Below are 12,276 nucleotides of genomic sequence, written 5' to 3'. Positions count from 1 at the left end.
CAGACCGCCTGATATGATGGTATCTGCAGGAGGCCCTCACCTGCAGAGCGTAGTGATCGACTGGGTATATGAGAGATAAGACAGTCTTTCAGGTATCCTGGTCCCGGGCTGTATAGTGCTTTACACACCAAAACCAGAACCTTGAACTTAGCCTAGTAGCTAATAGGTAGCCAGTGCAATTCTTTCAGCAGGAGGGTGACATGCTGGTGATACCCTGCCCCATTGAGCAGTCATGCTGCCACATTTTGCATCAACTGCAGCTTCCGGACCAACCTCAAGGGCATTACAGTAATCCAGCCTGGAGGTTACCAGCACATGGACAACAGTGGTCGGTCTTTCTCGGACCGGAAACAGCCGCAGCTGTCTTACCAGCCAAAGCTGGTAAAAGGCACTCCTAGCCACTGTGGTCAGATTGCCTAGTGCCTCAGGGAAGGTGAGAAGTACTGCCTTTGAAAACAAGTCAAGAAGTCCCCAGGAGAGTGTGACTTATCTCCTGCAGGTATTCTGCTTTCTTGCAGCATGTTGTCGCCTGCAGTACATAGACTGACTTTGGATAGGTTTGGAATGGGTTACATACGATTGCTGGACAAGGGGTGGCATTCAGCAAAATGTTATTTTGGTTCTTTCCAACTCTTGAATCTTCAAAAATTTAAAGCTAATAAGTTCAGAACTGGAAGGCACTGTTCTTTCCTCATGCAGGATATGGTAAAAGTGGTTTGAAGCCAGTGGTTTGTTCCAGTTACCTTGGTGTGTGCTTGTGATGTATTTAAAATCTCACACTCTCTTCATTGCAGGGCGTACCTGGAGTTCTTCCTGACAGCAATGGGGACCTTCAGGTACTGTTTCCATTTTACACTCTTAACCGTCATGATTCAATTGCACATTACACAAATGTTTGAGATACGGGGTTTTCACGGACTCGTGTTAATGGTCCCACTGAGGCTATACTCAAGTGTGTAAAAGTGTGTGATTTGTGTATCAGCACAATTGCTTTGTGTGCGCAGGGAGATTTTGTTGTACTTTAAAAAAAAAGATGTTCCACCTATAGTGGGGATGGGAAAGAAATTTGATTCAGTCTGCATTTGAAGCTGAATCTATCAAATTCATACTTTTGACAACAACAGGAGAACCAAAACGCAATTCGCACAAATTGAAATTGGCACTTATCTGAACTTTGCAATGCAGTTCCCCAATCAAAGAATGTTCACAAAAATGCATATTCATGAAACTAACATATAACAATGCATTATATTAGGAGAAATTACTTGCAAGAATGTGTACATTAATCAAAACTGAAAGCAAATATATATTTATTAGGAGAAATTTGTACTAAAATGCTGAAGAATTTTCAGGAGGATTTTTTTTTAAAATTGCAAATTACTGCAGAAATGTAGAGAACTGAATTTAAGATTGGAGATCTTAATGAGAAACTGAAAGACCCCAAATGGACAGATCCTTCCATCCCAACTCTAAAGTGGTATAGGCTCAATGAAGAGAGGTATAGCCTCATGAGGCGTGTTCAGTGTGCCCTGCTGAATGTTTGCATGTTTCTGAAATAAAGGTTTTTATTAAACCTAAACCCTAACAGTCAGCCATAAAAGAAATTTTTGAAGTATGTAAGATGATTATCTTCTGCAGTTTTGTTTAATTTAGGGCAAGCAGCGTCATGATTTCTGCATAACAATATAAGATTAAGATATTGTATCTGCTGGGTAAAACTAAAGGTGTTTAGACCAATTAAGTATACAGTGTTGATGTGAATGTCTTGGTGGTGAGCATCAGTTCTGGATTACTGGTGCTGACATCTTTATAAAGTAAGTGCATTAGTTGTCAATGCTATTCCTTTCTTTTTTTAAAAAATCATCACTTTCACGTCCGCCTTTGAAAGAGGAAAGGTCAGATTTGCTCTGCTGTTTGTTTCCATGGGTGGCAACAGCACCTTGTTCCCGTGGGCATGAGGGGCTGTTTGTTCCTTGAATTTTGAGCAAAGAAGAATAAGTCTTGATTCTTTGCAATGAAACAAACATGACATTAACGAGAGTCAGCAAGCAACATTTCAACACTCCCCATCTGTTGTTATGACAGTTTCCTTCATTTTCTAATTGGAGTACTCAAAGAGAAGCTAATAATTTCCTTGAACCGCCTTATTGAAAAATCTTTTTAGAGGCTGGACAAAAAATGGCAGGTTTTTTTTTTCTTTTTTCAAAAGAACATCCTATAGAAGTTAATAGAAAATTATACCCTTGGCATGAAGTAACAGATTTTCAAGGGGAAGATCTTGCTTTAACTCCTGTAGATTTGTAGGGTAACTACCACAACATCTCCCTCCAAATTCCATCCAATCCTGAACAAAGATTGAGTGAGACTTAAGGCCAGGCATGCCTCTATTTACAGACCAGTGTTAACATTACTGGGGGGAAGGGAAAAAGTGTAACTTTTTGTGATGTCCCAGTAAGCTAGCCTTTGCCAACCTGGTGCTCTCTGGATGTTTTAGACTACAACTCCCATCAGCCCCAGCCAGCACTTTAAATAGTCATGGCTTCCTCCAAAAGAATGCTGAGAATGCTGAATACTGAGAAAAGAAGTTTTTTAAGGGTGCTGAGAGTTGTTGGGAGACCTTTGTTCCCCTCACTGAGGTATAGTTCTCAGCGTTCCCTGGGAAAGAGGGATTGATTGTTAAACCACTCCGGGAATTGTAGCTCTCTGAAGGGAATAGGGGGTCTCCTAAAGTCTCAGCACCCTTAACAAACTACAGTTCCCCAGATTCTTTGAAGGTCTGTTAAAGTGGCATGATAGTGATTTCAATGTATAGTTATTTCAATGTATAGTGCAGAATGAGATTCATAAGGGTATATATTCGTTAGAAGCTATGGCCTCAATTTCACTGAGGTGGTGGATCGAATCTTGGAACCTAAGTATATTGCATGTTGGGGGGGGATGGGGCTCACATGGTGAAATGCTCCTCTGTTAATTGTTGCTGTTGTTGTTTTAACTAATGTATAATAAATCATATTCATCTGTGGGAACTTCCAGACTACCGATGGAGAATAAATTCAATTCAGTTTTCATTTAAAGGCGAATCTACCTAATTCACACTTTCTGAAGCAATACACAAACCAGAGCATAGTCATCCTTCTAAATTCATGCTTCCCCAAATTTTGCAATGCAGTTCTCCAGCTAAGAGATGTGTACAAAAATACACTGAAGTAGGCATAAAAATGAATATATTTACAAAAATAACATACAAATGCATTATATTATATTTTATATTAATTATATTATATTATCATTTATTTTGAGTACAGTGTCCAGCTGTCTGTCCACCTGGCCCTCCAGGACCACCAGGAACACCAGGATTCAAGGTTTGAAGTGATCTTTGATGAACTACAATAGCCCTCTTCTGGCATAATGCAGAGGGAAATGTAGACGCATGAAGAGGGGGATGGCTCCAAGTGTGCTAATACCTCCCCCCCAGTTGCCTTCTAACTTGTAGATGATGACTGTCTGAAGGGGGGGCTCCTTTTATGTCCATGGAGGTTCTCCTCATGCATTCCAAAGTTCTAAAACGTATGAGGAGTCCTCAGTGGAAGCTGGTCCTTTAGAGCAAGTGGGTCATTGCCCCACCAACCTTGGTCACCTTCTTACTTGCATCCAGTCCAGAGGGTGGCCTTGGCTGTTACCTTCCTCCTCCTCCTCTGTCTCAGGGTTGCCCTTGCAGAACTCAGGAGGGAGGAGGATGGGGACAAAACTAGAATGAGTTGGCTCTGCCTGCCATTGCCTCTGGCTCTGCCTACTATTGGCCTCTCTGCCTTCTGCCTTATCAGTGCCAGTGGGCACCAGCCACCAGTAGGAGTCTCCACAGATACCAAACTCCTCTGCTTCAGACAGTTGCCTTCCACAAGATGGAGGGCTTCCCCTTCGTTCCTGCTGCCCTTACAAGATGTCCAAAGGCAAAAGGTAGTATCTGTGTATCAATTGTTGCATTTCAGCAATTGAAACATTAATGGGACTATCCAAGGCCTGCTATAGTTTTGGCGGATTCCCCTCCCCTCTGAACTACATGTTGAATTCTCAATATTCCATGTGAATTTGCTGTTCTTCTCTTTCTCTTTGCACGTTATCAAGTGTGTTGTCGGGATGTTGTGACTAGGGCCACATTCACACTATACATTTATTCCACTATTATTCCTATTTAAACAGTCATGGCGTCTCCCAAAGAATCCTGGGAAGTATAGTTTGTGAAGGGTGCTGATAGTTGTTAGAAGACCCCCTATCCCACTCACAGAGCTACAGTCCTCAGAGTGGTTTAACAGTCCATCCTTCTTTCCAAAGAACTCTAGGAATTGTAGCTCTGTGAGGGAATAAGGGGTCTCCTAACAACTCACAGCCCCCCTCACAAACTACACTTCCCAGAATTTTTTGGGGGAAGCCATAATTGTTTAAAGAAGAAGAAGAATGGTGTGAACGTGGCCTTAGTATTGGTGATGCCTCTTTATTCTGAGGATGTTGTCTTTAAAAAATGAGGGAAATGTGTGGTGGTGGTGTTTTTAAGAAAAGCAGGAAAGAGTGAACCAACACCTCACAGCTTGCCCCAAGTGAAGGGGTTGTAGGAAATGGATTTAGATGCTTATGGATTCCCTTTCTGTGGAGGGTTTGAGGAAAGGCAGGGTAAGCTTCTGCTGGGGAAGGGCCAAGCTTTGCATGCCAAAGGTCCCTGGTCCAATCCCAGCATCTCCAGTTAGGGCTTCAAATGTCCTCTGTCTGAAACCCTTGGAGAACTGCAGCCAATCGGTGTTAATACAGTGCTCAGTAGGCCAGTGGCCTGACTCGGAATGAGGTGGCTTTCTATGTAGTGGAATGATTAAAACAATAATTAAAAGAGGCTAAAACAGGATCTCTTGAGATGTTTATCTGATGAGTTTAGACACATTCCACATCTGTGCAGAAATGAATTGTTTATTTGTTTGAAATATTTATGAATCACCTATAAACCTAGGTCTCTATTTTATTTGTTTGTTTGTTTGTTTGTTTATTACATTTATTACATTTATTTCATTTATATCCCACCTTTTCTCCAAGGAGTTCAAGATGGCATACATGGTTCTTCTCCCCTCCTCATTTAATCCCCACAACAACCCTGTGAGGTAGATTAGGCTGAGAAGCAGTGACTGGCCCAAGGTCACCCAGTGAGCTTCATGGCTAAGTGGGGACTCAAACTCTGGTCTCCCAGCTCCTAGTCCAACACTCTAACCACTACACCACTCTGGCTCTCTATTTAGAATGCTGTTAGAATGACTGAGAACAAAACATACATCATGAACAGTATTTATTGATGCTGCCCTGGGCTCCTGATGGGAGGAAGGGCAGGATATAAAATACATAAATATTATTTATCTCGAGTGTTTGTACCCCACTCTTCAGCCAAAAAAGCTCCCAGAGTGGCTTATATACATTCAGTTAAAACAAGACTGTCCCTGCCCAGAGGCTTACAACCTAAAAAAGCAAAAATAAAACAAAAACACGACACACAAGAGAAATGGCACAGGGAGGGAAGAGGAAAAAAGCAAACCCAGTTCTTATATTGAGCAGCTGGCATAGAAATGGTTCAGAGGTAGGAGGTGCCTAATGGAGCTGGTCTTTCAGCAGAGCTGATGGAATGAGACCTGCTTCCCATCTAGAAATAGATTTAGTAACAACATCATTTCTAACAGCTTGCTTGTGACAGATCAATTCTGATCTGATCTAAGCACCAAGAGGTTCGGTCAATGTGGTCCAGTGCCGGGAATGGGAAAAAGCAGAGTATTAAAAGCGACCAGATAAAATTAACATTCCAGAACAGATTGCTGAAATACAAAAATGTTTCCATGGCTTGCTGAAATCAGCGTTACTCAGTGAAATGCTACTCAATTAAGAATACAGTTTGCTTTTCTAAAAATGGTGCACCTTTTTGACCCGAAGAAGCTGCATGTCTACAGTAATGGGATTCTGATTACTGTGGCTTCATTTCCAGGGCCATACTGGTCACAAAGGAGAGCTTGGAGAAGAAGGCAAAGATGGCGAGAAGGTAACACCTCTTTCTTTTTTTAACCGTCAACTTTGTTTCCAGTGAAAATTTCAAAGGAATTGTGGTTTAGATCAGCCGAAAGAAGCTGGAATCAACAATGTTGTGAGGAGTAGCCTGTGAGGTTGCAGGGAGAAGTAAGATTCCATTCGCATTTAAAGGTGAACTGGCCTAATTTGCACTTTGCGAAACAATACACAAACTGAAACATAGCAAGCTTTCAAAATTCACACTTCCCCAAATTTTGCAATGCCATTCTCCGACCAACCAATGTGTACAAAATGCTTTATATTAGGTGAAATTGCTTTGCAAAAAGGTTTATATTAGGAAAAATTGCACACAAACGTGTGTATATTAGGAGAAATGCACGCTATGATGCTGATGAATTTTCATGAGGATTTTTTTTAAAAAAAACAGAAAAATCACAAACGTGTGGGAATGTGAAGAACTGAACTTAAGATTGGAAAAGTGGAAAACTCGGAGAAGCTAACTGACATATTTGCCCATCCCTAGTAGCCTCTGTGGAGTATAAAGATGCTCCATCTTATTGGGGAACAGCTCTTGTTCCTAAAACAACTCCTACCCAGTGATAAGGCCACTGTCTGGGTTGCAAGAGAATTCAGTGCCCTTCTCCCTCCCATCACCCATTCCAGATGGCGACAGGAGTGGCACTGGAGTCGGCGGCTTGCATTAGCAGCTAGTGCTTGCATAATGATGCTATTTCAAACACTTTATTCCACCATTTTATGTTAAAGGCAGAATTGGAGTGGGTGGCAATTGGGCAGGGTAGGGAGGGTAGCAGTACTTCACTGACCCAATCCAGCTGTGGGGAAGCTTCCTTAGAATTCCCTCCACAGAAGTGGAGCAAAGCTGAGTTTGTTTCTGGGAAGAGAGCTGGAGTGGATAAGCGGCTGTGTTTCAGATGTGGAAGGTTTCCGTTCAGATGCTCTGCAAAGAGCCTCTCCATGATGATGCCCTGCAAATTACTAGTAATCTGACCCAGTATTATGATATGTTTAGAGGACGGACCATAGTTCAGCAGCAGAGCACATATTTTGCACGCAGGATGTCCCAGGTGTGTTCACTGGTTGGTAAAGGGCCAGATAAGACAGACCCTTATATTTGATTTATATCCCGCCCTTCCTCCCACCAGGAGCCCAGAGCGGCAAACAGAAGCGCTAAAAACACTTTAAAACATCACAAAAACAGACCTTAAAATACATTAAAACAAAACAACGTTAAAAACATTTTTAAAAAATCTTTTTAAAAAGGGTTAAAAACATTATTAAAAACCACATATTAACAAGCAATTCTAACACAGACACAAACTGGGATAAGATCTCAACCTAAAAGGCTTCTTGAAAGAGGAAGGTCTTCAGTTGTTGTTGTTGTTATGTGCCTTCAAGTCAATTACGACTTATGGTGACCCTATGAATCAGTGACCTCCAAGAGCATCTGTTATAAACCACCCTGTTCAGATCTTGTAAGTTCAGGTCTGTGGCTTCCTTTATGGAATCAATCCATCTCTTTTTTGGTCTTCCTCTTTTTCTACTCCCTTCTGATTTTCCCAGCATCATTGTCTTTTCCAGTGAATCATGTCTTCTCATGATGTGTCCAAAGTATGATAACCGCAGTTTCATCATTTTAGCTTCTAGTGACAGTTCTGGTTTACTTTGTTCTAACACCCAATTATTTGTCTTTTTCGCAGTCCATGGTATGCGCAAAGCTCTCCTCCAGCACCACATTTCAAATGAGTTGATTTTTCTCTTATCTGCCTTTTTCACTGTCCAACTTTCACTCAGAGGAAGGCAATGGTAAACCACCTCTGAATACCTCTTACCACGAAAACCCTATGAACAGAGGTCTTCAGTAGGCACCGAAAAGACAACAGAGATGCTGCCTGTCTAATATTTAAGGGGAGGGAATTCCAAAGGGTAGGTGCCTCAACACTAAAGGTCCATTTCCTATGTTATGTGGAACAGACCTCCAGATAAGATGGTATCTGCACAGTGCAGTGATCAACTGGGTATATAAGGGATAAGACAGTCTTTCAGGTATCCTTTTCCCAAGCTGTATAGGGCTTTGTACACCAAAACAAGAACCTTGTCTGGTAGCTAACAGGTAGCCAGTGCAATTCTTTTAGTGACTTGTTGGTGATCCCCTGCCTCAGTGAGTAGTCTTGCCGCTGCATTTTGCACCAGCTGCAGCTTTCGGACCAACCTCAAGGGCAGCCCCACATAGAGCGCATTACAGTAATCCAGCCAGGAAGTTACCCGTGCGTGGACAACGGTGGTCAGGCTATCCCGGTCCAGAAATGGCCACAGCTGTCTTACCAGCTGAAGCTGGTAAAAGGCACTCCTAGCCACTGAGGTCACCTGAGCCTCTAGCTACAAAGATGGATCTAGGAGCACCTCCAGACTATGGATCTGCTCTTTCAGAGGGAGTACAACCCCATCCAAAGCAGACAATTGACCAGTTATCCGAACTTGGGAACCACCAACCCACAGCATCTCCATCTTACTAAGATTCAGACTCAGTTTATCCAGCCCACCACCAAGTCCAGGCAGCGGTCCAGGGCTTGCATGGCTTCTCCTGATTCAGATGTTACAGAGAAATAGAGCTGGGTATTGTCAGCGTGCTGCTGACACCTCACCCCAAATCTCCTGATGACTGCTCCCAAGCACTTCATATAGATGTTATGGAGCATGGGGAACAAGATGGTACACTGTGGCACCCCACAGCACAACTGCCAGGTGGCCAAAAGACAATCACCCAGTGCTATTCTCTGAAAGGATCGGAACCACTATAAAACAGGCATTTTAGCAGGTGTTTTAAATTGTTTTAAATTGTGTGTTAAATTGTTTTTAAAAGATGTGTTTTTAAATTTGTATATTTGTTTTTAATGTTTTTAGTTATTGTAAACTGCCCAGAGAGCTTCGGCTATGGGGTGGTATATAAATACAATAAATAAATAAATAAATAAATACCCATCTCACCAAGTCAGCCCAGAAGGATCAGTGATATCAAAAGCTGCCGAGAGATTGAGTAAGAATAACAGTTTCACACTCCTTCTCCCAATAAAGATCATACACCAGGGCGACCAAGGCGGATTCAGTCCCATAACCAGGCCTGAAGCCAGATTGGAATGAGTCAAGATAATCTGTTTCATCCAAGAGTACTTGCAGTTGCTGTGCCACAACCCTCTCAATCACCTTCCCTAAGAAGGGGGCATTTGTGACCGGTTCGTAGTTGTCGCAAACCACTGGGTCCAGGGTGGGCTTTTTCAGGAGTGGTTGGATCACTGCCTCTTTCAGGGTGGCTGGAACCACTCCCTCCCGCAATGATGCATTGACTGGATCCACTCGGTCAAACCCCCTCAGCAAGCTTTAATAAGCCAAGAAGAGCAAGGGTTGAGAGGGCACATTACTGGCCGCATCGTTGCAAGCACCTTGTCTACATCATCAGGCCACATCAACTGAAACCGTTCCCAAAAGGTTGCACTGGACACCTCACTGGGGACGACAGGAGATGTGGATGGGGCATCAAGATTCCTATGGAGGCAGCAACTTTATTTATTTATTTATTATTTTATTTATACCCCGCCCTTCCTTCCAGCAGGAGCCCAGAGTGACAAACAGAAACACTAAAAACACTTTAAAACATCATAAAAAGACCTTAAAATACATTAAAACAAACTTTACCCTCCAAGTGCCTTGCAAACAATTCACAGTGAGCCTCCGAAGGGTCTAAAACTCCATTTCCTGGAGTTGATGTCAACAGACTCCTGACAATACGGAAAAGCTCCACCGGACGTCTACTTAAGGATGCGATGGTGGCAGAGAAATGGGCCTTCTTCATCACCCTCACCGCTGCACAATAAGCACGGTTATCATGTTTTATGTGTGCCCGATCAGCCTCACAGCACGTCTTCCACCATTTGCCTTCTAGCCGTCATCCAGCCTGTTTCATTGCCCTTAGCTCACTGGTGTATCAAGGGGCAAACCGGGCTCCACAGTGCCAGAGAGGGCGCTCAGGGGCAACTGTGTCAAGAGTCCAATGCACTTCGCTGTTCCACAGAGTGACAAGGGCTTCAACAGGGTCACCTGCTCTATCTACTGGGAAATAGAAGCTGGGGAAAGGTCATTTTCAATAGGAAAATGATGGCAGACATTTTTCCTCTCCCCAACCCCCGAGGTCTGTTTTCTTGTAAAGAAAAAAGATATACCCAAGAAAGGCATTAAAGTATCCTCCAGTTTGGACCTTGGATAGTAAAGCTGGGAAGGATAGTGATAAGGCATCTGCTTTGCATGCAGAAAGTCCCAGGTTCAATCCCCAACATCTCCAGACAGGGCTGGGAATTCTCTTGCCTGACACCCTGGAGAGCTGCTACGTGTCAGTGTAGGCAATCTGAGCTAGATGGACCCATGGTGTGACTCAGTATAAAGCTGGTACTGAAGTTCCAGTGGCCTTGGAGAGTAGGTGCCGATCAGAATAGAACAGCCTTTCCCAACTAGTGGGCCACCAGGTGTTGTTGGACCACAACTCCCATCAGCCTCAGCCAGCACTGCCAATGGTCAGGAAAGATGGGAATTGTGGTCCAACAACATCTGGTGGCCCACTAGTTGGGAAAGGCTGGAACAGAACCAGCCTTCACCAAGATGGTGCCTTCCAGATGGTTTGGATTACAACTCCCATCAGCCCCAGCCAGCACTAGGTAGAACCCCCATGGTCTGATACAGGGTAAGACAGCTCGCTTAGGTGGCACTCTGTCTCTGCCTGCCTCCCTGTCTCTCTCTCTCTCTGTGTTTGTTGCAAGGTTGAAACAGGGTTAGAAACTGTGAAGCACTTTGCTAAAAAGACAAAAGCCGAATGTAAATGATAAGTAATAATCAGCGTTCGTCCCTTTTTTGTAGGACTTGTCAATACGCCTTATGTCACTTGTTTGTTATTCTCTCCTTCCAGGGTTCACCAGGGCCCCCAGGCCCTCCAGGCCCTGCAGGAACTGTTGGCTTGCAGGTAAAATGGGCCACCATTAAAAAAAAGAAAAGAGCTTCTCAGTATTGCTGAGCTCAATTACAGAGCCCCAGGATCTGATGTCAGTCACTTCCACTCCCAGATAATACCTTGTCCTGAATTACTTTTCTCTGTACACTGCATGGAGGTGTTTTTTTATCAAGCAGTTTACAAATTCTCTAAATAAATAAATACTTTTCTTTCCTAGGGATCACGAGGGTTAAAAGGCCTTATCGGGCCAGTAGGTCCTGTCGGAGACAGGGTAAGTCTGACTTCTTTCGGCTTTTCCCAAATCAAAGAGGATCATTCTCTTTCCAGGACTTCTGGGTAGTGTATGACTAAGGCTGCGTGCACACCATATATTTAAAGCACATGACTTCCCCTAGAGAATTGTGGGGACTGTGGTTTGCTAGGGGTGCTGGGAACTGTAACTCTGTGAGGGGTAAACTAGAGTTCCAAGTATTCTTTAGAGGGAGCCATGCACACTAAATGTGCTTTAAATGTATGGTTACACGGTCTGAGAGTGGGAAGTGTCAGCCAGGAAGGTCCCCTAGCTCAGACCTTGCTTTGGCCCAAACATACGAGGCAGCCTTAGGCAAGCCTCTGTGATTTAGTCTTCACACTCTCCCATCTTCAATGTGTGGGGATAAGGGTACTGGCTTACCTTACAGATGAGGTGGTGTACCTCAGGCCTGCGGGTCAAATGCTGCCCTGTCTGGCCCGCAGGGCTCTCACCAAGCCGTACCTCTTGGCAGCGCTGCTCCACACCCTCCTCAACTGCCTTTGCCTGGCAGGAATGTGTGTTTGAACTGTGCTGACACCTTTTTTTGGCTTGCTGGGATGGAAGATGGAGAAACGTGGGTGGGTGTTAGAAACTTCTGGCAACTGTCAGAAACCTCAGATACAACCTGAAATGGAAATGGACTGCCTTCAAGTCGATCTCGACTTATGGCTACCCTATGATCAGGGTTTTCATGGTAAGCGGTATTCAGAGGGGGTTTATTGTTGCCTCCCTCTGAGGCTAGTCCTCCTCAGCTGGCTAGGGCCTGCTCAGCTTATCACAGCTGCACAAGCCAGCCCCTTCCTTGTCCACAACTGGGCTCCTTGGGACGATGCAGCTTGCCCACGGCTGCACAGGTGGCAGGGCACGTAACCCCTGAGCCACTCTCTGTGGGGGTGATCTTTAGCTGGCCCTTGACACC

At 44.0% G+C, this 12,276-nt stretch overlaps 1 protein-coding gene across 1 annotated transcript in view; it reads left to right on the top strand.

The window, feature by feature from the left end:
• Window positions 1–12,276, top strand: part of COL9A3 (collagen type IX alpha 3 chain) — an 87,963-nt gene that overhangs the window by 33,371 nt on the left and 42,316 nt on the right. The window contains exons 10-14 of the mRNA XM_061631044.1: window positions 795–836; window positions 3,306–3,362; window positions 6,011–6,064; window positions 11,024–11,077; window positions 11,283–11,336. Coding sequence (XP_061487028.1) covers window positions 795–836; window positions 3,306–3,362; window positions 6,011–6,064; window positions 11,024–11,077; window positions 11,283–11,336 — 261 coding nt within the window. The remainder of the gene's footprint in view (window positions 1–794; window positions 837–3,305; window positions 3,363–6,010; window positions 6,065–11,023; window positions 11,078–11,282; window positions 11,337–12,276) is intronic.

The sequence above is a fragment of the Rhineura floridana genome, chromosome 6 (genome assembly GCF_030035675.1).
Source record: "Rhineura floridana isolate rRhiFlo1 chromosome 6, rRhiFlo1.hap2, whole genome shotgun sequence".
Taxonomy (NCBI): Eukaryota; Metazoa; Chordata; class Lepidosauria; order Squamata; family Rhineuridae; genus Rhineura; species Rhineura floridana.
Note: the sequence above shows the minus strand (reverse complement) of the source record. Positions and strands in the feature narration are given on the sequence as shown.